Source organism: Drosophila busckii, chromosome 3R, assembly GCF_011750605.1.
Source record: "Drosophila busckii strain San Diego stock center, stock number 13000-0081.31 chromosome 3R, ASM1175060v1, whole genome shotgun sequence".
NCBI classification, from domain to species: Eukaryota; Metazoa; Arthropoda; class Insecta; order Diptera; family Drosophilidae; genus Drosophila; species Drosophila busckii.
In genome coordinates, this window is record NC_046607.1 from 17,392,565 (window position 1) to 17,420,516 (window position 27,952).

General features: G+C 45.0%; 4 protein-coding genes across 11 annotated transcripts in view; 1 reads left to right on the forward strand and 3 right to left on the reverse strand.

Moving 5' to 3' along the window:
• LOC108603535 (dynein heavy chain 10, axonemal) overlaps nucleotides 1-763 on the forward strand; it is a 28,463-nt gene extending 27,700 nt beyond the window's left edge. The window contains exons 40-42 of the mRNA XM_017992434.1: nucleotides 72-173; nucleotides 316-462; nucleotides 592-763. Of these exons, the coding sequence (XP_017847923.1) occupies nucleotides 72-173; nucleotides 316-462; nucleotides 592-741 (399 nt within the window). The 3' untranslated portion in view covers nucleotides 742-763. The remainder of the gene's footprint in view (nucleotides 1-71; nucleotides 174-315; nucleotides 463-591) is intronic.
• A 183-nt stretch (nucleotides 764-946) lies between these two features.
• LOC108603534 lies at nucleotides 947-1,803 on the reverse strand. 2 transcript variants are annotated; one of them, XM_017992433.2, is made up of 3 exons: nucleotides 1,650-1,803; nucleotides 1,356-1,577; nucleotides 947-1,295 (listed from the first exon to the last, which is right to left on the reverse strand). In XM_017992433.2, the coding sequence occupies exons 1-3, from the start codon at nucleotides 1,719-1,721 to the stop codon at nucleotides 963-965; spliced, it is 627 nt and encodes a 208-aa protein (XP_017847922.1). In that variant the 5' UTR covers nucleotides 1,722-1,803; the 3' UTR covers nucleotides 947-962. The 2 variants fall into 2 exon arrangements, with proteins under 2 accessions (XP_017847922.1, XP_033150099.1); XM_033294208.1 differs by having other exon boundaries at nucleotides 947-1,577.
• Nucleotides 1,804-2,090: 287 nt separating this feature from the next.
• LOC108603304 (papilin) lies at nucleotides 2,091-21,387 on the reverse strand. Of its 6 annotated transcripts, XM_017991980.1 has the most exons (18): nucleotides 21,083-21,387; nucleotides 12,862-12,922; nucleotides 12,611-12,789; nucleotides 11,528-12,556; nucleotides 11,169-11,472; nucleotides 7,469-11,111; nucleotides 7,230-7,409; nucleotides 6,845-7,015; nucleotides 5,709-6,754; nucleotides 5,466-5,649; nucleotides 5,207-5,407; nucleotides 4,972-5,142; nucleotides 4,143-4,705; nucleotides 3,930-4,080; nucleotides 3,239-3,685; nucleotides 2,980-3,138; nucleotides 2,803-2,919; nucleotides 2,091-2,508 (listed from the first exon to the last, which is right to left on the reverse strand). In XM_017991980.1, the coding sequence occupies exons 1-18, from the start codon at nucleotides 21,103-21,105 to the stop codon at nucleotides 2,345-2,347; spliced, it is 8,793 nt and encodes a 2,930-aa protein (XP_017847469.1). In that variant the 5' UTR covers nucleotides 21,106-21,387; the 3' UTR covers nucleotides 2,091-2,344. The 6 variants fall into 6 exon arrangements, with proteins under 6 accessions (XP_017847469.1, XP_017847470.1, XP_017847473.1 ...); XM_017991981.1 differs by lacking the exon at nucleotides 6,845-7,015; XM_017991984.1 differs by lacking the exon at nucleotides 3,239-3,685.
• Nucleotides 21,388-22,862: 1,475 nt separating this feature from the next.
• On the reverse strand, nucleotides 22,863-25,730 carry LOC108603306 (translation initiation factor IF-2, mitochondrial). Of its 2 annotated transcripts, XM_017991988.2 has the most exons (6): nucleotides 25,565-25,730; nucleotides 25,380-25,506; nucleotides 24,752-25,320; nucleotides 24,281-24,700; nucleotides 23,899-24,225; nucleotides 22,863-23,751 (listed from the first exon to the last, which is right to left on the reverse strand). In XM_017991988.2, exons 1-6 carry the CDS (start codon nucleotides 25,667-25,669, stop codon nucleotides 23,392-23,394), a joined length of 1,908 nt encoding a protein of 635 aa, XP_017847477.1. In that variant the 5' UTR covers nucleotides 25,670-25,730; the 3' UTR covers nucleotides 22,863-23,391. The 2 variants fall into 2 exon arrangements, with proteins under 2 accessions (XP_017847477.1, XP_017847476.1); XM_017991987.2 differs by having other exon boundaries at nucleotides 22,873-24,225.
• Between the last annotated feature and the right edge of the window lie 2,222 nt (nucleotides 25,731-27,952).

The window sequence follows — 27,952 nt, forward strand, 5'->3', positions numbered from 1 at the left end:
CGCCACCCACTCACGACCCCCCAACGAATATTAAAAACAAAATACGTTTGTTTGTTTGTTTGCTTTTGCAGATAGCCTGCCGCAAGAATGCCTGGCCACTGGATCGCTCCACGCTGTTCACCTATGTAACCACCTATATGGAGCCAGACGATGTGGAGGAACGCCCTGCTACAGTAAGTACTCGTTCATGCTCTAAATACAAAACTATAAGCAACTGTGGGCGAAACTTTTAGCACAGCCAAAGGCACTAATTTTGTCATTAAGTATGCTGTTTGCATTTTAAGCTTCATTCGCTCTCTCTCTCTTTTATTCTAGGGCTGCTTTGTGCATGGTTTGTACATAGAGGGCGCACGCTTTGATATGGGCACTAATCAGTTGGCGCGTTCGGAGCCCAAAATTCTGGTAGAGGAGCTGGCCATATTAGCAGTGGTGCCCATTGAGGCGCACAGGCTTAAGCTACAGGTTCGTACAGCAGCTGTTAGTGACAAGTACTAATGTGCCACACACACTGATATTTGTTTAAATGCTGCCATGGCTAAATTAACAGCCGCACCTGCTGTTGTTGCTAATTGTTTCTTCATTTGTTTGCAGAACACTTTTCTGGCTCCAGTGTATACCACATCGCTGCGACGCAATGCGATGGGCGTTGGACTCGTATTTGAAGCTAATTTGGCAACCTCTGAGGATCTTAGCCACTGGATATTGCAGGGCGTTTGCCTTACCTTAAATACAGATACATAATGTGTTAGATTTAAAAGACTGCAGCCACTTGTTTTTAAAAGATTATCTTTAGCATTTTTCTAGCTGAATTTTAACAGCAAATACACGCGCATACATTTTTAACTACATTGGCAAATCAATTTTTGTTTTTTTATGTTAAATGTAATCCTTGGAAATTCCAGTGCCTTGCAATAATGTGCTGTCTGCTTTGTGGACTGGACTGTAGTGGACATTGGTCGACATTACCTGCGTCGATAGCAGCATAGACAGCTCTTAAGCTTGTCCAGCACATTCGACTTCATGGAGGGCAGCAACAGTTCCAGATTCTGTGTGCCACCGCTGTCGTCAGACTCCAAATCAGACTCAATGGTCATCTCTTGTATGCTAAACGTATCAGTGAGCTCGGATTGCTGCTGACGACGCTTGGCGCGCTTAAGCTGCGCTGGAAAGAAACTAATCTCCTCGGCCTCGTCGCTGCTCTCGGATTTGTAGTCCACCAGCGGCTTCTGCTCCTGCTCACCCGGTATGGGCAAACGATTAATGGGTATAAGCGTTGCAGCCTGTGTTTTTGTTGCCTGGCAAATTAAAAAAGCAATGCACACTCTACACTCTTTTTGTATTTTTTCTATGCTTACCTGCTCCTCCTGATATTGTGTATAGTTGCGCCTGGCACGCTCGACCTTCAGCTCCAGTTTGCGTTGCAGTATGCGGCAGGTGTTTGGTGGCTCGTTGCGCTCCGCATTGCGCGCCTGTTCATCGATTTCAATTGTTGTGGGCGCGTACACTTTGCTGGCGCCCCTGAATGCCACCTCAAACTCCAGATCTGACATATGTTTGGGTGCTCCGCTTGCGCTTTTCTGCAGAGCAGCAGCGGCGCAGGCTGCATTAGAAACTTTTCTTTGTTTGGCACAAACACACGAAATACTCACCAACAAACCAGCTGCACCATCTTCATAAATATTCGACTGTCTATCTTCGCTATCGATGCCGCTGTCCTCCATGCTGCGATTTAAACTAAACTACAACTTACTTTATGTTGTTTAAAAAAAACTTCTATGTGTATAAAAATAGCTCGAAATGACAACACAAACAGTTTTATATTTTATTATCACGCTGTGTACCACTCCGTACTCCCCAAAAAAGTCAAAGCCACCCCAAATAGCGCGCACAGCGCAGAATCCAGCAAACAGCTGTGACGCCAACATTGGGGTAAAAATCAATAACCCCTTGCCTGCCAGCGTTGCCAGACTGCCGCACATAGCGCGCCAATGCAAATACAATACGCAATACGCATTTATAAATATGCACTGTTTATTTATTATGTAATTTTAATTTATTTACAAATAGTATTTTAAAACTTAAATTGCTTTAATCGTTGTTTGCACAAGAAACTAAAAAATATATATTTGCAGAAATTCGTTTTTTAGCCACTTTTCTTCTATGGATTGAATTCAAATCAAGCATAAATAGGAACACAATTTAAAACACTAATACTATTTTCATTTTGTGCTGTTAAGTATTTGGAAAATGTTTCGTTATTAAATGCTGCAGTGTGGGCTATTAGCAATTTTTTGTGTAGTTTTCAGAAATCAAATTAAAAAGAAAATGTGTGTGTTATGTGGAATTAAAGCGCATTGGGATGTGGCTGCGCGATTTGGCCAGCCAATGTGCAGGATCTGCAGCAGAACTGGGCGTAGTACTTGTTCACACAATACTGGCCCTGGACAATCAGCTTGCAGTTGGCAAAGTACGGATTGTCAATGCACTCGGGCGATACCGGTATCATAGCTGCGAAAGTAAAGGAAATAAATTAGTAAAGAAATATTTAACTTTCTCTTTAAGTGTAGTAAATATTTTTGTAGTCACTTTATTGTAAACCAAACGATTTTAATTTGATTTACAATTTTTCAGCTTGACCAATTAAATCCCAACTAACTAGCATTTTGATTTTTATATGTTACCAATTCAAGGGTAGATTTACTTGTAGAACTCTCATGAGTATACAAAATTGTAATTCAATCAAATCAAAATTAATATCACTAAGCTACGAGAAATATGTCCCTTAACTATGTTGAAACTTACATTCAATGGTAATCTGCTCCTGGCTGGTGCTGTAGCTGTATGCATTGCGGGCAGTGCAACCATAGACGCCGCTATCCTCGGTGGTAACATCGCTGATAACCATGCGATGTGGTTCAGCTGCTTAACAAAAATGTAATTATTTATTTGCTTGCATATTTGCATTTTATATTTGCTTACAAGTAATTTGCACGCGCTCGTTGCTGTACAGCGGCGTATTGTCCTTGGTCCAGGTTACATTAGGCGCTGGATAGCCCTGCACGGAGCAGCCAATGGCAATAGTGGAGCCAGGCGTGTATTTATTATGCGGATCCAAGCCAATGATAGCTTGAGCATTGACTAGTTAAGATATAAATGCAAAGTTATTTATATAGTTTATAGCTGATTATTTAAACAAACACAAAGCATAACCAAAAGCTTAAGCATGCGCGCTACTTACTTGTGGGCGTCTGCACACTTGGCGGTGGCACATAAACTGGACGCGATGGTCTATACGGATACCTGGGACGTTGCGTTACGGGCGCTCTAGCCGGATCTATAATGTAACGCAAGTACTTGTCTTCTTCAGCATTCAGCGCATACGCTGGACCAAATGCCTTGAGCGTAACGTACAGTGAAACAGGACGCTGCTGATTGTTGTACACCTCACAGGTATACAAGCCCAGATCGCTCAACTGTATGGAGCGGAAGAATAGCGAGAAATCGCGATTCATTTCACCGCGATCCGTATCGCGATTCATGCCAAAGTTGCGATCGTTGCGCCACCAGCTTACATGTGGTGCGGGCACACCACCAGCTGGACAACGCACCAGCGCGGGCTGATTCAATTGCACAATCTGTGTGGAGTTCATATCACCAGCGATATAGGCGGGCATATTCTGAGACTCTGCACCAGCACCAAATTAAAAGCAACATGCATTTGTTTTAAGCAAGCAGCAGTTAAAAAAATAAGAGTTAGTTATTTAAGCCAGCACCAAAAAACATGCAGCAAGCAGTTTAAGTTTATACACAAGAATAACTTGCAATTAAAAATTAAGTGAAATTAAATTTGAATGAAGTTCATATAGTCGTATACTTAATATTTTTAATTGCAGGTAATGTGTATGCGTTATATGAAAACTAGCGCTTACCTGTTACTTTCAGCTCCACCTCACGACGCACAGGCTCGCCTAGGCCATTGCTAGCGACGCAAACATAAGTGCCATCATCTGTTTGACGCACCTGCACAATAGTCAAATCACCATTCGATGTAAGCACATAGCGGCCTTGATTGGTGTCAATCTAAGCGAGAAAATGTTTATTAAGACTTTAAATGATGCAAGAGCTAAGCAGTTGCCACTTACCACCAGATTTTTGAGTGACCAAGTGATATTTGGTGATGGATTGCCGGTAGCAAAGCAGCGCAGCACTGCAATGCCGCCAATGGAGCTCTGCACATCCAATTCGGGCTTGCCCTTGGGCTCCAGCATGGCACGCACTTCGCCTGGATAGATAACAGCAGGCGCTGGTGTATTGGGACGTTGTGTGGGACGCGCTGGATGCACGCAAATGAAGCCACAGCCATCGCTGCAGCACTTGTTGTCACCACGGCAATCGGCATCGGTGTAACATTCACGGGCGCATTCGCTGGCATTGGCCACGAGCTGTGGGCAGGCGCCAGCCTTCAACTTATCACGGCAAACGGCAACAAACTGGCGATCAGCTGTGTTGCTAAGGTCAATGGCACATTGTTGGCTATCGGGGCACTCATGATCATCGCAGGGATTCTCGCATTCGCATTTCTGGCAGTCGGGCTGCTCGTTGACAGCGACGCGACGCACGCCATAGGGACAGCGCAGTTCGCGGCATTCGTTTTCGTAGTGTTCACAGCTGCTGGCTGGAATTTCGTTGCCAGGCTCAATAGGCGCTGTGAAAAGTATCAAATAGCATGAGTAATCGAACAACAAAAGCGTGAGCGTGCAGCTTAATTTTAGTGAAAAGTGCATAAGTAGTTTACTACCAAGTGGAAATGCTTAAAGCTAAACCAAGCTAGAATACGTGCCAAACTTAAAACTAGTGAAAAGTGCAGTAAAGTGCTAACTACAGGGGTTTGGGAGTTCAAAGTGCAGGACGTGTGTGTGTTTTTTTTTTGGTAGTGCAATCTTGAAATTGTGTGCTTGGAGCTGCTCTTACATCCGCATTGATTAATGCATGCTTCAAATGAACGGAAATTGTTCTGATTGCCAGAGCAACCGGAGTAAATGAATGCCACACAATTGCCGCGCTCATCATCATAATACCAACGACGCTCCTCATTCGATTGCCCATTGCAGCGACCAACGATCAAAGGTAAACGGCAAATTTCTACTCATAATAAATAAAAGTTTTAACAAATTGCAGCACACAGTCGGTGAGAGTACTGCGTTACCTTTGGATGCACCTGCTGCTGGTGCTGGCTCGCGACCAGCTATGCAAACCGTTTCGCACTCGCTGCGATCATTAAAGCGATTGCCAGTGCCATCGCAGCCGCCATAGGTGAAGGGCTCACAGCTTTGGCTATCGCGATTGTAATAATAACGCGTCTGCCACTGCACACAAGGACCCGTTGTAACAGGCTCATTGCATACGTCTTGAGCGTAGCAGGTTAGTCATAAAGTTTATTCAAAATTAAAAATTAAGCTACTTACCAATTCCTCTGAACTCGCCGCACTGGCGCTCGCATTGATCGCGCGTCTGGAAGCGATTGCCATTGCCGCCACAGCCGCTGTAGGTAAAAGCGGTGCAAGCCATTTTCTCATTGTCATAGAACCAAGCGGTGGTGTGATTGTCGCACTCGCCAGCCTCAGCAGGCTGTGTGCACACAGAGTAGGCCTAAGAGTAACACAAAATATTAAAATATGAATGTTAGCATACGATCTTCAACAACTTACAGGTGCTGGTGGCTCTGGCTGTGGTTGCGGCTCTGCATCATGACGACAGAAGCTCAAGCATTCGCGCTCGGAGACAAAGTTGTTACGATTGCCGCGGCAGCCAGTGAACTCAAACTCGTAGCAGCTGCCGCTGCGACTGTCGAAGTACCAGCGACGTGAGATGTCATTGCAGCGACCGCGTATGGGACGCAGTGAGCAGGTGTCCTGTGCAGCAAAGCATTCGTTCTGGCAATCCTCTTCGCTGGCGTAATTGTTCTCATTGCCGCCGCAGCCCGTGTAGACAAACTGATCGCAAATGCCCTCCTGGGAGTCATAGAACCAGCGTGTTACATTATCGCGACAATTGCCAGCCTCAGCCGACTTGAAGCACTTGGCAGTGCTGGGCTCAGGCTCAGGCTCGGGCTCGGGCTCTGGTTGTGGCTGTGGCTCGTTATGAAGGCGATTGTCAATGTTTGGCAAGCAATGTGCAGCGCAGTCAGTTTCGGTTTCAAAGCGATTGTCATTGCCACCGCAGCCGCCATAATAGAACTGCTGGCAGCGTCCGGCTGTAGCGTTAAAGTTCCACAGCAACTTATAATCAGCGCAATCGCCCACAGCAGCAGGTTGATCGCACACATGAACAGCAGGCTGTGCTGGAGGCTGAGGTTGTGGCTCTGGCTGCGGCGCTGGTCTGTTGCAACGCTGCAAGCATTCATCTTCGGTGGCAAAGTTGTTGCCATTGCCGCCACAGCCGCCGTAGTAGAACTGACGACAGGTGCCTGCAGTTTTGTCAAACAGCCACTTGAGCACATATTTATCGCAGTCGCCAATACTCTCTGGCTCGCTGCAAACGTCCACCTGACTGGGTGGTGGTGGTGGCGTTGTCGGCTCGGGCTTCTTCTCGCAACGCGCCATGCAGGCCTGCTCGCTGGTAAAGCGATTCTCGTTGCCACCGCAGCCGCCGTAGTAGAACTGACGACAGGCAGTATCCTTGGTATCATAGTACCAGGCAAACTCATAGTTGGCGCATTCGCCCATCTCAGCAGGCAAGTCGCAAAGGTCTTTGGCTAGCATAAAATAAATTATTTAATAAAGCAGCTCTTGGGCCTAAGTGTTAGCACATTGAAAGCAGTTGCCACAACATATAAAAAGCTTACCAACTTTGCGTGGACAATGAGTTTCGCATGATTCCAATGATGGGAAATTGTTCTTGTTGCCACCACAACCGGTGTAATAGAATGGCAGACAACGCTGTGATGTTTCGGAATAATGCCATCTGGCATGCTTCTCGCTGCAATCACCAGTTTGCTTAGGCAATGAGCAGTGTTCTATGTGTGTTGTGGGGTGTTGGAGTGTGTGTGTGTGGAAGCCACATGCGTTTGGGTATAACAAGCAAGAAAGCAAAGCATGCACATGCATAAAACCAAGTTAAGGGAAAAGTAAGCAAAAGTCAAACCATTAACCAGTATAAAGTTGAGTTAACTTAAACCATTTAGACAAGCAAAACAAAAGCATTTGCAATAATTAAATCAAATTTCATACCTTTAAGCACGCCGGGCTCGCGGCAGCTGTATTTGCAGGCATGTTCCGTTGGATAGTTGTTCTTGTTGCCCTTGCAGCCGCCATAGGCAAATGGACGGCAAACATCTGTCTGATTGTCGTAGTACCAACGCTCATAGTTGCCAGCACATGGTCCACTCTCCACTGGCTGCTCGCAAGGTGCTGTTTAAATTTAAACATATGTACATATATGCCACTTGCATATTGCTAGCGTTACTTACGCATTGTTTCGCTAATGGCACAGGTGCCCTGGCAAGCTTCGAGGCTATCAAAGCGATTGTTGGTGCCGTAGCAGCCACCGTATTGGAATTCCTCACAGCGATTTCTGTCCGTATCGAAGTACCACTTCTTGACGAAGCCCTGGCAGGGACCTGCGCTCTTGGGCAGCAGGCAAATATGTTGTCCTGTGTACTCCTGGCAGGTATCCTTGCACTCGGCCTCAGTCTCGAAGCGATTGTCGTTGCCATCACAGCCACCATACCAGAAACGCGCACAGCCGCCATAGGAAGTGTCGAAGTAATACTTGACGCTAAAGTTGCCGCAGCTGCCAGTTTCCTTGGGCAGGCCGCAAGCCTTTTGCGCAGGCTGTTGAACATTTTCGCAGCCGCCGAACTTCTCATCCGTCGCCTTGGTAACGCCATCGGGACAGCAACCAAACTCTGTTTCCACGCAAGTGCAGCCCTGCATGTCTGGTCCCTTGGCAGGAGTCTTACCATCTTCACAGCATTTGAACTCAGTTTGTGTGCAGTGGCAGCCTTGTTGATGTGGGCCCTTGGCAAAGCTAAGGCCATCGGCGCAGCAACCAAACTGCATTGTTTCGCATGGGCAGCCTTCAAACTTGGCACCCTTGGCGGCGGTAATCTTGTCGGGACAGCAGCCATGCTGGGTCGTTTCACAAGCGCATCCTTCTTGTTCGGGTCCACGTGCAGCGGTTCTTTGATCGGGACAGCAGCCATAGGGCGCGTCTCTGCACTCACAGCCCTCAGCGTTAGGTCCATAGGCAGGTCGTAGATTATCGGGACAGCAACCATAGGCTGAATTAATGCAGCAACCTTCACCGCTTGGACCATGCGCAGGCGTCTCGTTGTCTGGGCAGCAGCCGAAGGGCTCGCTGGTGCAAGCTGCGCAGCCCTGTCTGTTGGGACCCGCAGCTGGTGTGCGACCATCTGGACAGCAGCCATGCTCTGAAGAGCGACAATCCTGACCTTGACCAACCTTTGGTGGCTCACAGCCGGCAAAGTCTTTGCCCTGAGCTGGCGTCTCGCCATCGGGACAGCAGGCGAATTCAGAAAAGGCACAGGAAGTGACAAGATCTGATGCCTGTGTAGTATCACCTGAGCCTTCAAATTCGGTGGTAGCTTCTGTAGTTGTCGTTGGCGGTACTGTGGTAGGCTCTGGGCAACCTTCGTTGTCTTCACCCTCAGCAGTTGTGTACTTGTCGGGGCAGCAGCCAAAGAGCGTTTCAGCGCATTCTGATTTGGGACAATCCTTGTTCTTTTTGCCACCAGCTGGAGAAACGCCATCAGGACAGCAACCAAACTCTGTCTCTGCGCAGGTCTTTGCAATTGGGCAACCCTCATCGAAAGGTCCTTTAGGTGTAGACTTTCCATCCGGACAGCAGCCAAAGACAGACTTTGAACAATCCTTCTTCTTCGACTTACATTTACGTAGCTTCTCTGTCCTAAGAGTTGTTTCCCAAGTATGTGGTGTGCTAGTCTCTTCAGATGAGCCCCATATATCACTGGTGGAGCCTTCCTCCGTTGAAAGTGAGCTGTCAGTCGATCCTGAGGAAGTATCTGAGGTGGCACCACTTTCTGTAGTCGCGGTGGAGTCCGAAGTGTCTGTTGAGGATTCACCAGATACAGAAGATGTAATTTCTGTAGACGAGGACTCAGTAGTGGCTGGAGACTCTCTAGATCCTGTGGATTCAGTGGATTCTGAAGCTTCAGTTGAGCCGCTAACTTCCGTTGAGCTTGATAGATCCGTTGACTTGGAGCTGTCAGTGGAGACAGAGCTAGAGTCAACAGTGCTGCCTCCTGTAGTTGATTCGGTGCTTCCGCCTTCGACGGTGCTCTCAGTCGAAATGGAGCTTCCAGCATCTGTAGATCCACTAACGTCTGTGGACTTGGATGATTCGGTGGAGCTGTCAGATGAAACATCAGTTGAACCGTCAGTGGAGCCATCAGTTGAGCTATCATTTGATACATCTGTTGAGCTATCGGTAGTAACATCGCTTGAGCTATCAGTCGATAGCGTGGACATATCAGTGGAGCCATCGCTGGAGCCATCAGAGACGCCTTCTGTAGTACTGTCAGTTGCATCATTTGTTGATGAATCAGTGGACGCACTAGATCCATTTTCAGTGGTAGATTCTTCACTCGACTTTGTGGCATCAGAAGTTGAAGCAGATGACTCGCTTGAAGATACGCTGGATGCATCAGTAGATGAAGTAGACTGTGAGCTTGTTGATTCGGTTGTATCCGTAGTTGTACTTTCAGTTGATGATGATACTGTTGTATCTGTAGCAGCAGACGAGTCAGTTGATATGTCAGATGAGGTTGAGCTGGATGAATCAGTAGAAGAGGAAGCATCTGAAGTGGATTTGGATGAGTCGCTGGTAGCCTCTGACGATGAGGACACATTTTCTGTCGACTCGGTAGCTGCTGTTGAATCACTAGCGTCTGAGGAGCCCACAGTTGGACTGGATCCATCACTTGAGCTTGACACATCAGTTGAGCCTGAGCTTTCTGTTGAAAGTGAGCTGTCAGTGGAACCAGATGACTCGGTTGATAGGGAACTTTCGGTTGCAGCTGAGCTATCGGTTGCTGCAGAGCTGTCAGTAGATACAGAGCTATCTGTGCTGGCGGAAGCATCTGTAGACGATGAAGCGTCTGTAGAAGCTGAAGCATCTGTTGAGGCTGAGCTGTCTGTGGAGACGGAGCTGTCTGTTGAGCTTGATGCAGCTGTGGTATCATCAGAGGAGGATGACACATCAGTCGAAGCTTCAGAAGTCGCTCCACTGCTCTCAGTGGACAAGTCAGATGACTCAGAAGTGTCCATCGTTGAGTCAGTTTCCTCATCATCACCGCTGCCTTCACTTGTGGAAATTCCGCTATCTGTTGTACTATCTGATCCAGAGCCTTCGATTGTGCTGTCTGTCGAGGCAGATGCATCCACTGAGGAGGAGTATGGACCATCACTCATCATACCGTCCGTTGAGAGAGTGGATTGCATATCATCATCCATATCAGTGGTGTCACTAGCCTTCTCGTCGTCAGTTATATCGGTGGTTACCAACTCAAAGTCCTCATCAGAACATTCTTCATCATCATCTTCAATGGACTTATCAGTACTTGTGAGTGGCAAAACTTCGTCCTTTGAGCAAGGATCTGGGTTGCATTTTTCAGAAATTGCCTCAACCTTGGACTTGTCACAGTTAAGAGACTTTTCGCCATTAGACAGACATAAAACTTCACGCGTGCGCTCGCCACCACCACATGGCTTACTGCAAAGACCAAATGGTCCTGTGAACCATTCACCAGGGCATTCCTTCTGCTCGGCCTCGCATTCCTGTTCTGACTTGGGCTTCATTTCAGCATTACATTTGGAATCATCTGCCGCTGGTGTAACTGTCTTGCCATCAAATTCACCACAGATAACAATACGTGATTGCACGCCCTTTCCGCATTTTGCTGAGCACTTGCTCCACTCTGATGTGAACCACTGTGTCTCACACTTGGCCGATTTGCATGGTCTGGTCAGCTCTGGACGCTCTGAGGCGCAAAACTTTTCAGGGTACACTTTGCCGTCCTTAGAGCCACAAATGGCGGTACGAGTCTCGGTATTTTGGCCGCAAGCATCACACTGCAGGCATTAAATGTTAAGCGCTTATACAAAGCGTTAAAAAAATATTTAACTTACGCCACTCCATTGGGAAACAATCCAGTCGACACCTTCGCAAGGAGCCAGCAGGCAAGTTCTTTCTTCTTCAGGCTTTTCCTCAACACAGTCATCATTAGGCAAAACACGCTTTTTGCCATTCTCCTTGATAAAGCAAGTTACCTTACGTGTTTGCTTGCCCTCACCGCAAAGCTTATCACATGGTTTCCATGGGCCCAAGTGATACTTGGGGCAGTTCTTCACATCACGATTGCATTCCTGTTGTGTAGCTGGCTTGTTGCCAACTTCCTTAAGGCAAACAGCATCTTCTTCCTTGGTATGTTCGCTGTAAAAATTATAATTAAATATTAAAATACAAATATAATAATATAACAGCTTACCCATTGGTAGAAATACGCTCACAGGTAACAGTGCGATTTTGGAAGCCATCTGAGCCGCAGCCCTTTGAACACTTTGTCCATTCACCTTCAACCCAATGCGGCGCACAGGGCTCCACGCCACAGGCTTGTGTCTCCACGGGCTTAGCCTCGGGATCGCAGAGCGCAGCATCAACTTCTTGCAAATTCATGCGATTGTTGCAGCTCACCTGGCGCGACTGAGTGCCGCCGCCGCAAGAAACGCTGCAAGCACCAAACTCGCGATGTGTCCAGGTATGCGCATCTGGCTGACTATGGCTCAGAGATTCGGGTATGCTATACTCGTAGTCCACGCTAATGTTCTTGTCTTGCACCAACATGACGATATAAATGCTCTCGGTGATGGGGCCAGCGCAGGTGAGCTGATCAGGTGCCGCAAAGCCCATGGGCTTGCGCTGATAGTTCCACCAGGCGCCAGCATATTGCATGGGACGTGGGAAATCAATGCGCCAATTGCCGTTCAGATAGTATGTGCCCTCCTGATTGCGGCAGGCCAAATAGTTGTTCGATGGCATCGACTCCTGTATGCGTATATTTGTAGCGCCTTGTGGTATGAGCAGCAGATCGTTGTAGCCTGCAGCCAGATCACTGGAGGTATAGGTATTCTGTATGGTCTTGCAGGTGCTGCCATCGCCGCCACACTTGCGGCACTTGTCCTCCTTGGCATCGCTGCCCAACATCATGTCACAGCCCACAGGCATGCACTGACCGTTGACGCACACATCCAGATCCTTGTCATTGCAGCGTGTGCCATCAACGACCTTCTCACGCTGGCGATAGTAGAAACGCTCGCCCTTGGGCATGCAGTTTAGCTCACAGGGATTGGCTGCATTGGTATAAGGCACCCACTCATAGAGCACGCCATCAAACTTGGTGTCGTCATAGCGTGAACACTGCTGTGCTCTGAAGTCAGGCTCCTCCTCCGGACAGTCTTGGGTGTTGCAGGAATAGTAGCGCACCCGACCGCCCGTGCAGGCAGCATCGCCATTGGAGCTGCAAATAAAATTCGTAACTAACTCATAGTTTTGTTAGTGGGCTTGAACTTACTCGCGTCGTCGACACTCGCGTGTCTGATAGGACACACCGCCGCCGCAGGTGCGCGAGCACTCTGAGGGGGAACTCCAGTCGGTCCACTCGTTGGGATCGTTACCCTCACCGCCTGGTGTCACATAATTGGCCGATAAATACAAATTGGCGCCGTATTGTCTTTTAGCACGCAGTCCAGGCTGTGTTTGTTAGCATATGCGAAAGCGAAAGCATTAAAAACTGTTTGTAATCGAGCATCTGTTTATACTTACGAATCTACTTTGTGATTGTTGTATGCCAATCAGTACAATGAATGCTATCAAGGCAGTTGAGCTGTAAGAGATCGAAAGAGTGGTATTGACTTAATGAAATGCTTTGCTAGTAAATGCGTTTATTGTTTGCTGGACACACGCCCCATTCACTAAAAGCGCTGAGAGACACTTCGCGTCACGTGTTGACTTGTTGCAAATATTTGTTTACTTTGCCGCATGCCTCGTCGCACAGACTCATTAAAGAGGCCCCACAGCGATAGTCAGTCAGTCACTTGTCACAAACGACACAGAGACTTTCTCAAAAAAAGGCAGAGCACGTCCAGCGAAGGTGTATAAATAAACTTTACTAGGGCTTCGCAACAACAATAACAAAAGCGGCAGCAATAAGAGCGACAACAACAATGCGTGCAACATGAACTTGTTTTTCCCTAGTGGTCAGCGCAAACAAACATTGAACTTGTTAAAGTCTTTGCACAGCTTGAGCTTTTAAAAAAGACAAATGGGTATATTGAAATTGTTTATACGACAAATTCTTCAAACAAATAAATTTCCAATAGAGTTTTGATTACAAAATGGCTGAAAATCTGACTGAAAGGCAATAGTTGGTTATAAAAGTTTTGCATTTAAGAATTCTTTATGGCTTAATTTGCATTTAACTGAAAATTTCATAAACGCATAAGTCTTTGGTATTTGATTCCATTTTGGAAACTAATTTGTTAGACTTTTGGCTGCAGCTCGAGTTCTAAACGTTCGATTTATTATTTGCTTGGGACACATAGGAACTTCAAAGTGTATATCATAGTCAACTGCGCTTGTCATCTGTCAACTACTTGTTTTTTGCATTGCCATTGTTATTGTTATTGTGCTTGTTGTTGCTGGGCGATCTTTAGTGGAAGTTGGTCAAGTAAAATTTTGCAATTTCTTTTAGCTAACTGGTAACAATTTTTTATTGTGCGCCTTGCTGGTCATAAATATGCAATGCCACATAAACAAGACATAATTTAGCAGCGCTTCCTGCCGATTTGCCAAAAAAAAAAAAAAAAACAAAAACCAAAGCAAAAAGAAAAGAAAAGCAGCAGCAAAAGTATAAGAACAAGCAAATAATAAGTACCCGCCAGCAGTAGAATATATGATTATGCCACAGACAGGGAGACGCCACAGACTCAGCAACGACAACTCGCCCCGAGGACAACTTGCGTGAATATGTCAAAAGCGTTCAATGTTGCAAGCAGTGGCGCCCCGCCAATCCCGCCCCAAAGCAAAAAAAAAACCGTTTGCATCATTGTTTGGTGGCTTGCCAATTTAATTTTAGACGCTGCGTGCGCAAGGAGCCTGCGTTTTGTTACACTTGGACGCCTCCGACTGACTGCGCTGACTGCGACTTGAGGCCACAGCAGGCGTGCTGCTTATGACAGGGCACAGGACTTGGATGGCACGCCAAGTGTGGCCATAATTTTTATGCTTCTGTGTTGGCATTTTAATGCAATTTGAGCGCATTTCCCTTTTGAAGCCAATGCCAGGACACCTATTGCTTTGGCAACTGCCAGCAGCGACAGCAACAGTGAGCAACCAGCAACAACAGCAACATTTTACAGTCCATTGAGCTGCTGCTGCCGCTGCTGCCTAAAAGCTACAAGCGGCGTCGCTCAGACGCCGCCGCGACGGCCTGCGGCATTGCGTCATGCGCACAGGATAAAACACAATCATGGACACAGCGTACGCGTATTAATTGAGCCAAGAATAAAAATATGCTGAGATTGCATATGGGGGTCGCCGAATATTATTTTTATAAGCGACTGCTGCTGATTACGCAGAAATTTGCGCCACGTGAAAGAGTTTAACCCCCAAAAAAAAGGAAAAGAGGGGAAAATTACATATGTACGCATAATTGTTGTGGCTGCCACATGTGGCGAATGCCACGTGACACAATAACATAAACATGGCAAACAATTGTCAAAATATGCGTGACATGAAAGCCACAAGCAGCAGCAGCAGCAGCCACAGCGATGTTAAACAACAAACGTATTTCCGTTCAAAGGCAACAACAATCGTTTAAAGCAAAATAATTGAAGTCTCTAGCACGATGCACTAATGGCAGCAAGATCAAGGCAGCTGCTTGCCACACGTGCTTATGTGCAATTAACAGGCGGCCAAAAGAAAGGATTCCATTTACACAGCAGCCAAACAATGCATTGCTATTGTTTTATTTTTTAGATCAGCGCTCTTTGCTCGTTGCAGCGCGTTAAACAATGCAGGATGCTTGCAATGAAAGGCGCTGCTATCTGTCTGCCTGTCTGTGTTTAACAAATTGCCACTTAAATTTACACAAAGGCCACGAGCTGCGCTGGCCTGAGAGAGCAAATGTAGGTGAACTTCAACGCGAGTGTGAGAAAAATTAAGCAAGCCCAAGCATTGTCTATAAATAGTTCAATATTTGCTTCACACCCTTTTGGGGGTCTGTGTGGCTTTTTAATGATGTTTGTTCAGATTCACTTAACATCCGCAACAAGTGCATTAGTTGCCCCCAAATGTTGCAATGCGTTGCTCATAAATAAAGCCGCGAGCTCTAATGAGGCAGCCACCACACCACTTATGACTACAAGTGCGTGCCCACTTAGCCGTCAAGTTAGAATAACCCCCAAAAAGCCAAAAACAAATTTACACTTAAAAGCTGTATATGCTAAACAAAAGTCTAAAAACTAACAAAAAAAAATTATGTGGCAAGTTGTAGAATAAAAATCTAAACAAAATGCCTGGCCAACAAAAATAAATGCCTGGAGAACACCTGAGCGCAGACAGCGGGCAGGCATTTGATTTGTTTACAATGCGTGTAAATGACTCATCGCTTAGGCTGTGCTGCTGTAGCTGAAACGCCTCCACTTAGAGCACTTGTTCCCATGCCACTTGATTAACCCAGTGCAATCGAAAAGTGCAGCAAGCTGCAACATTTGTGCTTGCCTCACTTCGGTTTGGCTCTTTGATGAAGATGGAATGCAGGCGCTGCAGCCAGCTGCAATCATTTAACTTTAGCTGCCCTTTTTTAATACACTTTGGTATTTGAAATATGCCAAAGGGCATGCCACATGCACAAACTGCTGTCAAGTTGCTGACAAAGTGTATTTGTAAGTCGATTGCTGTGCGCTCATTTGTTTGTTGCTTTTAGTGTTGATTGTAAAATATGTAGGCCTGCCTCTTGCTTCGATTAAAATTGCAACTGATTTTATTGCCTACATGCTGATGCTGCTGCTGTTGCTGCTGCAAGTGACCCCTTTCAACACATGCCACCCATGCCACGCCACGTTGTGGTGTGTAAGACGACAAGGCAACAAATTGAGTTGCTTTATCAAATGGCAATTGTTGTTTGCTTTGTTCTGTTAATCAGGCTCATTAGACTGCGGTGCCTGGTTGCGTTTGCCAGCAATTATGTGCAGCCTCATAGTTTCATTAAGCGAAAGGATGCATAGCAAACACACACACACACGCACGCACACACCCGCAGTTGCAAATATAATTACATATATATATAGTCATACAATTATCAGAAGACAAACATAGACTAATGCGAAACGCCAAATTGTGGCTCGACTGCGGCCAGGTAAATGCCAACTGATGTTGCTGCCTGCGCTGCTGCTGCTGTTGCTGGCTGTGTGATGACGATGCGTCAACATTTGTTGCAACAGAAGTAAAAAGTAAATGTTTGCATTGTTGAAATTTTAATTGCATTTGCATAAAGCAATGCACACACACACACACGCACACGCTTCCAAGGCTATGTTGACGACAACTGCTGCTGCTGCTTGGATTTTGTGCAGCAGGAAAGTTTTGCCTGGCTTACTGCCATTTTGCCACAGTTATAAATTTCAAAATTAATTAAACTTAATTGAGCGTGGCATATAATAAACATTACACGCAGGCCAGCCCACCCACACCTGCTAGTGCTTTGGGGTTATGCAACAGTCAGTCAGCTTAGTATGTGCCACAAAGTTGCAGCATGCATAAATGTCTAATGGAATCTTTGTCACGCATTTGAGGCAACGACAACGAGCGCAGCAAATGCGCAAACAGCATGCGTGCTTAAGCCTAGGAAAGAGAGAGAGTGTTAGAAAGAGATAGCAGCTGCATTTCACTTTGACTGACTGACTAACTGACTGACTGACTGACTGACTGACTGGCAACAGCAGCTTACTGACCCATAAATTTCACTGCAGTGAAAGAAAAAATAGTTTGCAGTAAACAAATTTCAAAGGCAAATGTTGCATCGGCACTCGAGCAGCAGCAACAGCAACAACAGCAACAGTTGCCTATAGCTAATTAGAGACATCATAATGTCAGACGCCCAACTCTACACATAGGCAAACATTAGCAATTTTCTATTTGCTCAACTCATTTGGGCTCGAGATTGCAACAAGCTGCGGCCAGCCTCAAGTGCCTTGAAGTTTTGTACACTTGTACACAATCACAGCACTGAGTTGAGTTGAGTGCTCAGCTAGCTAATAGCACGGCGAAAAATAAAGCATTTTGAATATGGTATATACTAGTTTCTGAACTTTGTACCCCCCAGCTGAGCATGAGCAATGTATCGTTAGTTTAACAAGTTGTATAAACAGTGCGCTGGCTGCTGCTGCTGAATCTGATGCTGTTGCTATTTTCGAGCAGCAGCAGCAGCAGCAACACACAGGATGCTCTGGCATTTTTCAGCACATAATTAGCTGCAAAAAATATTCTTTTTTATAGACACAATGATGCTGCATAGCTCATAAACTACTACATAAAATAAATATATAATCTAAAGCTAGAAACAGATTTCGTTCAAGATTTGCGTGTATGCAATTGTTATTGAAATGAAATATTTGTGTCTGCTTGAACAAATTATGGAAATTAGTATAAGTCTTAAGACATATGTTTACACAGCTAGCTAAAATGTGTGTGTTGCTCTAGGCTATGCATTAAGATCTATTACTAGATTGCTAGTTTTTAAATACATTTTGATGATTTTCAAATATTTGCACAAAGCTTCGTTTATTTGTTATACCAAATATAAATCAATTACTTTTCAACAATTACTTATATTTACTGTTAAACGGCTAACTACCTAACTGACAGCCAAATATGTAGCACAGTCTCTGATTTATAGCGTCTATAATTAGCCTCAATTGTTATGCTTAGCACTGACGGCAATAATTCTTGCAAATTTCAAATACAGCCGCAGGCTGTTGATGATGTTGCCGAAAGTTGTTGAAAGTAATTCAATGTTGCAACTTCATGCAACTTGCTAAATATTGCAAAATTTATGCCGTGTCCAGTTTTGTGTCCGCATTTGATATCAATTTTCGGAGCTTCAATTCGCTTCTGTTCTTGTCACTTGGCATGTGAGTCACGTTGCCAGCAGCAGCAGCAGCAACAACAACAAACAGTTTGTGTCTTTAGCCAACAGTCAAAACATTTTTATGGGTTTTTTTTTGCTCATTCATTCTGTCTGTCTGTCGTTTGCTGCTGCCTCTGCTCTGCTGCTGCTCTGCTTCACTTGTTGCTGCGCAGCAAGTTTTTAGGCATATTTTACTGTCTCTGCTGCTGCTGCGGCTGCTGCATGTGACGCAGCTCGTTGCATGCCCCGCGCTCTACACACTGGGCACACAAATTTTGGATATTTTTGCCATCAACTGACGTTTTTGTTGTTGCTTTTAGTTTGTGTCTGTCGTACGGCCTCTGCAATTTTTAGTGACGGCAGAGATTTTTTGCTGGTGTTTTTGTTTTGGGGCATCCTTTTTATCTTCCGCGTTGCAGCGTACGACGACCTCATGAAAAATGCTATAGCCTCTGACTATATATCGATTTAATTATGCACACATGTACACATATGTATGTGTGTATGTATATGTGCTATGAAAAATTAACATATTTGCAACTTGGGGGCAGGCAGGCATTTGATTTAAGGCAATGCTGAATAATTAAACAGCGGCAGCCTTTGTTAATTAAGCATAATGCACAAAGTCGTGGGAAACTGAACGAAGAAACTCAGCTCATAATCATTAACAGCCTGCCGACGGTCCAAGGGGTCGGCACACACACACATGTTGCCAATGCAGCGTGCAACATGGCTGCCCTGAACTTGGTGGCACTTAATTGAGCTAAGAGAGCAAGGAGCAAATTTGTTTGCTTGTGTTGCAATTAATTTGTTGCTCATTTGCCGCATCATCATACAATACGATATTCTTGGTATTTGCCACAAGTGCATGCGTTCAACATCAGATTTCAGCCACATATCCGGCGCAGAATTTGCGCAAGCAGCAGCAGCAACAGCAGCAGCAATGGCCAAACCCCCCATGGCGCAATCTGATTAGATCAGCAATCGAACAATTTATTTATAGTGCTAAAGGCTCAATTATGCAATCGGAGTGTTTATGTTTGCCTCGCGCTACGTTTAGTGCATGATCTTGACGCTAGTTTGGTGGCACACTCTTGGCTCTTCTATTGGATGTGTATCATTTTCATTTTCAAAGCATAAATTTGGGGAATTTAGTGTTTATACTTGCTGAAAAGTATACAAAACACTTAATAAACAATTTAGTCATGCCAAGCAGCTATGTGTGTGTTATTTAGTGGTTTTCTGCGAAATTATAGTTAAAACATAACAAACCATGGGCATCTATCATTTTGGGAACACACACATGCCAATTATATGCCCAAGTAGCTTGCTTTGAATTTCTTGCGGCTAACGCTGATCGACAACTGAGTCAAGTTCAAAGCCAACGACGTCAACGACGGCATTTAATGGCCCAGTCTGTGTTGCCATTAAGCGCAAGACATAAAATTGTAAGCAGCTGTTTGTTGACCCGTCTTAAAAGCTAGCCAGCCAGCTAAAGCTAAGCTGCCTAGACAACAACAGCGCCACAACTTTCATTTGAATTCAAATTTTCATTTATCAAATCCCACTTTTTGGGAAAATTCATAATTCGCCAGAATTTTAATATCACGTGTTGTCAAGCAGCTCATATGTTGACCACATTTTGAGGCTAGTACGCAGAACAAAGCAACAGCAACAGCAACATCAACAACAGCAGCAGCAGCAGCTTCTGTGCTGTGTTTTTGGCTCTGTTGACAACGAATACGAAAATTTTTGCTTTCTAGTGGCCAACGCAATGTTTTTCGCGAAAAACTTTAAAATGCTTGATAAATGTTTGTGCTAACTGCCTGGGCTGGCTACAAGGGAACAAGTTTCTCAGCGCTTTAAACTCATATGTGCGTGTGTGTTGTACGCCCGGCAAAGTTTATGACTTTGGCTTTAGTCAAAAAATAAAATAAAAATGCGTGTGAGGCACGCAGGCAAAAATTTCTTGCGGTCAATTGCCAAATGCTTCAGATTAAACGCAAGATATACAATAGTTAAAGTCAACTTGACGGCAAAGTTAAATATTTTTTAATTTTGCTGCTTTGTGTTAACTTCAAAGCACACGCACTTTAACTCAAAGTTAGCCACATAAATATTTACATTTTCAAAATTTTGATTTGATTTCTGTGTTCGCATACAAAAAACACTAACAAAAAAGGCAAACTGTTGCTGTTGTTGTTGTTGCTTGAGTTGCAGGTGAAGCAACCGGAAATTTCAATGATGAATTTCTAAAGACTTCAAACGCATATGCACTAATCAAATCAGTTTAAGGCATTTGGCTTAAATTATTTAAATCTGTGCAAAATATCTTAGCCAAATGGCTAAGCAAATATTTGTGCATTTAAACACATTTAGAGCTCAATAGCATATTAATTGTGTTATATGCTGTCTAAAAATTGACAGCAATCAAGGCGAAGCATATAGTATGTGTATATATATGTTTGCGGATTTCATTAACAAACTTCAATTAAGTGGAAAATGTAATTTGGCATGCAAACAAAATGTGCTTGGCCAGGATAATAGCAGTCGGTGGCAGTGTCAATAACGCAAGCGCCTGTTGCACACTCAGCACGTAGCAAACACCCACGCACACATATACATGTCTATGTGTGTGTGGGTGTGTGTGGCAGCAGCAGCCAAGGCAAGCAGCTCCCCAGTGAAGTGTTTGTGCATGTAGTTCAAATGAAATTAAAATTTCGCATTGACACTGTAATTTGTGTGGCGAACACAAAAGGAATCAATTTCGTGCCCAGCGTAGCTGTAGCTACTACTGTCGCTACTATCGCTATTGTATCTCTTAGTATGTTATGTAGTTATTTGTCAGATGCTTACCGCAACCGCCTCGATAAATCCATTTTGTCGCTGTTGCCAATTGACAGCGTTTGTTGCTGCACGCACAAAACTTTGAGTATATAACTTTTTTATTTCTGTTTCTGCTATTTGATGCAATGTGTGTTTGTATTTGAGTTTGAATTATATTGCACGCTTAATCACTTGTAAAATTGTTTGCACTTTACGTTTGCGCATTGCCAACTTAAGGATAACGATTGTGTCCTGGCCAAACCGTAATGGCAAATCGTTTCGTATCTCGACACACACCAACAACACACCCGCAGGGTTAGAGCGCACGCCAGCAACTGAACGATCAACGATCGCTCTAATTCTGTGGAAGCACCACAAGGCGTCGACGTCGCCGTCGCTGTCGCGTCGCTGCAGCGTCGCACATACAATGTGATAGCGCCACGATCTCTGTTGGGATTGTTGTGCTTCCGTTTTTGCTGCTGCTGCTGCTACTGCTGCTGCTGCTGTGTCTAATCAGCCCCAAACTGGATAAAGGGTTTTGAGTTTAGCTTTGACTGCGGCGTTTTTTTTTGTGTTGTTTCTGTATTTTTGTTTTATGTGTAGCAATCTGAACACGAGCTTGCTTTAAATGCTTAAGCCGCTAACCCTTACAACCGGCTGCTTTAAGTAGCGACTTGCAACTAAGTTCAAGACTGCTGCAACAGTGCGAACCTGCAACTGGTTGCGCGTCTGCTGTCTGCAACTCTTGCCACCGATCGCATCGCATGTGTGTGTGACTGAACGATCGCGCTGCTGGCTGCTGATTTACTGTGGCCTGCTTCACATGTTGCTCGCACTAATTGCAGTCAAGTTCCTTTAACGCCCCTAACAAGCGCACACATGTCGTTGTCGTCGCTGCGAGGGAGTATCCTTTACACTTGTCATAACAACAACACATGTGCTAACTATATTTACATTGATTTTAGTCGCACACAATTATATAGTCTGCACATGATCTGCAGCTGTTGCTGCTGCAATTGCTCTAACAGTCTGATGAATTCATTCTAGAAATTGACATTGCCATGGCATATCGTATAACTATATTGATTACGCTTTAATTATACAAAATTCATTCATAAAAATGAATGCAAGCCATAGTTGGAGACTGTCTGCCATTTAGTCTGCTGTTAGTTTCCGCATTCCAAAATTCTATATTTTTGACTTCCGTGCTTAATCACAGCAACTTGCGCTTAATCTTTTAACTAATTCTACATCCTGCTTTTTTTGAAGTTAAGCTGCTATTTTTGGCGTCTAATCATGCCGCAACGGAAGAACTTGTGGTGAGAATTCGGAGTAGAAACATGACAATCTGATTTGGGCTTAGTCTTAAGTATATAATTTCCATGAGCTCGACAAACTTTAAAAAAAAAAACACATAAAAATATATGCTACTTATCGTTTAACATTACAGTTTTAATAGTTTTAATTGCTTATCAGCACTTGGTTACTATTTAATGTGTTCCGTATAACTTTCGATTGCGTCAAATTCCCAACACACAATCAATTGATTTTCTTAAAAAGCATTTGGCACATTCGATCAAACACTCAACATAAACAAATTGCATGCTAATGTGCTTGTCGAATATGCGATTACGTTGTATTTAGTTATATAAATTAGCCAGTTCATTCCTAAAAATACATTGTATTTTATCAAGTCCAAGCCTCTCGGGGGAAAGTTGCCTTCATAGTTAGCACAACTATGTCGCAGCGCAAAAAATAAAGCGAAAAATTCAAGGCAAGGCATTTAATGAGATTAAATATGAAACATAAGTATAAAGCTATTCGTATTAAATACAAATCATTCATGAATGAATGAGAGCTGGCTGGTGCTTAGGACGGAAATTGTTTATCAGAAAGGCGAGAAGAAAACGCGCTTTGGCTCTTCTCTAGCTTATGCCTTGCTGGTGTGGGTGAACTCCAATTAGCATTGCTTTGACCCATTTAGACAGCTTCCGTCACGGCATGGACATGGCATAGCCAGGGGCGCATGTTGATGATGATGCTGCTGCTGCTGCCGTCGTCGTCGTCGTCGTCGCAGTCGGCGCAGTTGTCAACCGCTTATCGGCAGCAGTTCCGCTGCGGCAGCGCTGTTATCCTAAGCTAGCTAGCTAGGCATGTGGGTGAAGGGTGGCTGTGTAGCTGTAGCAGCGGCAGCATTAAGATCAACAGGAAGTCGCATAGTGAATTTGTTTAATATATATAATACAAAATAAAAAACTATAGATATGCGTAACGCGACGATAACAAAAGCAGCGAGGAACAACAATAGAAAGGCAGCGCGCGCTTATGCACTAGTTAAACTAAAAGCCAGGATCCCAATCCGTTTGCTGTGCCTCCATGTGCGTCGTGTAGCATTGCAGCGTGTCGCCCGCTTCAGGCAGCACTTTGACATCCTTGAAGCGCAGTCCACACTCTACATCTTTCTTTATGGTATCCACTTCGTTCTTTAAATGCCGCATAGACTCCAAGGCACCATCGTAGACAACTTCGCCGTCTCGCACCAAGCGAAAGCGTTGCGACTTCTTCAGCACACCCTTGGTGCAACGACAGCCGGCAACAGGTATCTCCTTGCGTCCCTCGTTGATGAAAAAGTTTTGCAGCACATTCGCCTCGCCCAGCTGCTCCTCCACTTCCACAGGCGGCAGTTTGCTGCTCAGCTCCTGCTTCAAATCATCTATCAGTCGATATATAACATTACAGCTTCTGACATGCACATCCTTAGCGAGTTTGGGCTGTGGCGCCTCCACGTTAAATGCATAAATAATAGCATTGAACGCCTTGGCCAGCTCCAGGTCGCCTTCGCTTACATTGCCCACGCCATAGTGCACAATATCCAAGCGACAGCGCTCATTGCTATTGTAGGTCTCGAGCACATCCAGTATGGCTTCCACTGAGCCATGCACATCGCCTTTGATGATGACGCTAACACGTGGCATGCCATCGTTTTCATCTACTTGCTTCACACGCTGGCCGCCGCGCATTCTAAAGCGTCCAGCTAGACGACGTGCTTCATGCTCTGCGCGATACTTGGCCTGATGCTCCTCGTCCTTTTTGCGTATTTCATCGCTGCTCGATTCAATCTTCTCCAGCTGCGCTTGATGCTCGCGATGTTTTAAAACAGCGTGCGCTTTTTTCTGCAGGTACAATGTATAAATTATAATTTTAACTTTATATTGCTGCACTACTTACCTCTGTTTCCACTTCCAGTATGAGTTCTCCTGCAAGCGGCAGCTCACGCCAGCCCAAAATTTCAACGGGCATGCCTGGCGCTGCCTCTGTCAACGGCTGACCATTGTGGTCAAAGAGTCCGCGTACTTTGGCATGCGCCAAGCCACTCAGTAGCACTGAGCCCTTGCGCAGCGTGCCACGAGATACAATTGCAGTTGATAGTTTGCCGCGACGTGGATCCGTCTTAGACTCTATCACAATGCCTTCAACCAGACCTGTAGGATCTGCTTTCAGACCCATTAGCGTTGCCTGCGTGCTTACCGCTTCAGCTAGCAGCGGCAGATTGGTTCCCTTCAGCGCTGAAATGGGTATAACTTGTACATCGCCGCCATGCTCCTCCAGCGTCAAGCCCATTTGCGCCAATTCACGTTTGCTTTTCTCCTAAGAACAAGCAAGTTAATCGACAAATCTTTATAAGCTTGCTATACTTACAATATTCGCCTCGGGTTTGTCTATTTTGTTCAAAGCCACAATTATAGGCACTTGCGCCTCCTTAGCCAGTTGTATAACCTCACGAGTTTGCGCCATGACGCCATCTTCAGCAGCCACAACAAGCACAATGATGTCCGTGGCCACTGCGCCGCGCGCTCGCATTGCACTAAACGCTGCATGACCTGGCGTATCCAAAAATGTAACCCGTTCGCCATTCTCTAGCGTTACCGTAAATGCGCCAATGTGTTGCGTAATGCCACCAGCTTCTCCTGCAGCCACATCTGCGCCGCGCAGTGAGTCTAACAACGTCGTCTTACCATGATCAACATGCCCCATAACAGTCACAACAGGTGGGCGCGGTTCGAGCTGCTCTGGCGTTGCTGGAGGTCTGGGCGACACATCGCGCTCCTTGTGCTCATCCTCTGCAGTTGTTTCTGGTGCTGCCACCACGCGCGTCTTAGCACCCAGTTTCTTGGCAATATCCTGAATAATCTTGAGATCCTCCAGCTTGGCATTTGCCTCAATGTTGTCAGCACCGCGCACATACAGCATTGCCTCCTGTACATCATCTACAATATATTAACTTTAGTATAGTAAAATATGCACCCTTCAACAGGTTTCCGCTTACCCAAAGGCCGCTTCAACGTGCTCGCCAGCTGTGCAACACTCATGTGGCGCCACACGTCCGCGGAACTGGCGGCTCCATTAGCCGGCTGCAATTTCTTCGGTGAGTATTCTATGATTCTAGGGGATTTCTAAGAAAATGTAATTCATTCAGCATTTTTAAATTTACATCAAAAACTAAATGGTTACCTTTTCCTCGGCAGTTTTCCGGCGTTTCAGTCTCACTATGCTAGTATGCAAAGGACGCTGCCTTAGTGTGCTTCCTAGCCTAAGTAAATTGCTTATTGTCAACATTGTATTAGTTTAATGGCATTTGTTTATTTAGAAAAACTATTGTTATTGTGTAATGAGGAAAATACACTTTTAAACGTTGTACGCGAAAGAGAAAGCAACAGAAACAGCTGATTGAATGTCATGGTTCCGACAGTGTTGCCATTTTAGCAATATTTTATCAGTGCTCAAGCCAAAAATATATCGAAAATACCAATCGCGTGGTTGCAAAATACCAGCAGAGCTAATCGTTTGTGTCTAAAATACTTTTAAGCTTATTCGGTTTAATTTATAGTCTATTTTAGTTAATTATTTTCCATTAAGCTTATTTTAATCAAGAAATTTCGGCAGCAAATCGGCAATCATATTTAAAAATCAGTTTAAATATTTAGTTCTTTGCGCTCATTGCATATACAAAACGTACAATGTTAAATGGGCAGCACTGAAACGAGTTCACTGTTATTGCCTAGTTAACACGCTGTTAAAGTTGAACAAATGTTATTCCAATGTTATGATTAACAGTCACAGCGAACCACATTATACTCTAATGTTAAAAGTAACATAGCGCGCCATCGTAAATTTAAAAATAACATTTGTTTCTGTAATTGGTGTACCTTGTACTAAAACGAACTAAAATGAACTAAACGCACTGTTATACGTTTGCTATATTTTATGCTATGCTAGGCGTTAGTAGCCGTTGAAATTAATATGCTTAAATGTATAATTTATATAAAACGCATTTGAATAATATCCCCCGCCCATCCTACAAGGCAATGTTTAGCTTTAATAATGTTAATTACTCTACTTGGGTGCTGCGTGTGTGCGTCAATCACCGCCGATTGGGGGCATGTGTTGCCATTGGCAGTTACCGTTTTGGTTCTGGGAGGCAGCTGACGTTGCTGGTGGAGCTCTTTCTGTGCTGGCTGACACTGAATGCCACTTAATTCGGTTTTGAAGCGAGTTGCATGTCAAAATGATTGCTCTTCTGCAAACAGCGCATCTGTGTTTGAATTATGATGGAGCGCGCAAATATTCCAGATGCAAATATTTGCGCAAAACTATACACACACACACACACACACACACACACTCACACAAATAAACGCACGCTAACTTGAAGTGCAACACATAGCGCCAGGCACGGTGCTGGCCAGGAGCAATGCGTTCAGCAAGTGGCCCCTGCCCACAACTCCCACAACTGTAACGCCTACCACCACCACCACCCACTCACCCACTCACACTGACGACGACGACGTCGACTAATGGCAGTGAGCTGTAGCGCCAAGCACTTTTGAAAATGTGTAACCGGCACTGACTGACTTTCTGCTTGTATCTGACTGAGTAGGATCCGTTTGGCCGGAGCCAACATTTGCCATTGCAGACAACCATGGCCGGAAATATGCTTACAAACGCTGCCTGCACGACGTATGCCAAAGTCATACAGGGTGCTCCAACTAAGAGAGGCACCCTCTAGTCGCAGCCAGCCAGCCATCCCGCCTGTGCGTTTGTTTGCTCAGCAGCGTAGAAGACGCCAGCGACGACGCAAAGAACTCAAACAAAATATAACTGTTGGAAGATGCTGCTGCTGCTGCTTCTGCTGCTGCTGCAGCACAGAAAAAGTTTACAATTTATCTAGTAAAATGTAATTAGGATCCTGGTGCAGGCGCCTCAGACCCTTAGTCAGAGCTAGACAGCAAAAGGAAGAGAAAACACATTTCATTGCTTTAAGTTGCAGCTGCTGGACTGGAAATATAAAAAGTTTTAAGCTTCGTTAGGAAAAACTATGAAGCAGTGCAAAGATGAGCACAAGTTTCAGATAAAATTTACCTAGATTGTTAAAAACAATTATAAATTTAAGACTTTTTAAACAGAGCGCGGATTTTGCTTTGGCTTGCAGCTGTAGTTGTTGTGGTTGTTGTTGCTGTTGGTCAGGCAGTCACATCTTTATAAGCATAAGCAGCGTTAAGCAATTGATTTTCGTTCACTTAAATGCTGTCACAGAGAAAATGGCGTTAGCGAGGGGAGCAACAAAAGTTTGCCAGCTTGCAGCTTAGGTTGGAGTGCAAACTTTTGTAGCAGCCACCGCAGAAGACATGCGCAAGAGCGACTTTTGATGCGCTTCGCATACATACAGAGATGTGCACACATATAGGAGAGATACGCACACACTTATGCACACACGCAGAGAGATACAATGCGGGCTTGCTCACGCACACAACAAAGCGCGAGAGAGACAGTAGGCGAGAGCGAGAGCGAGAGTGAGAGCGAGAGAGCGTAGCCGACGAGGCGGAGCAAGTAAACAAACAT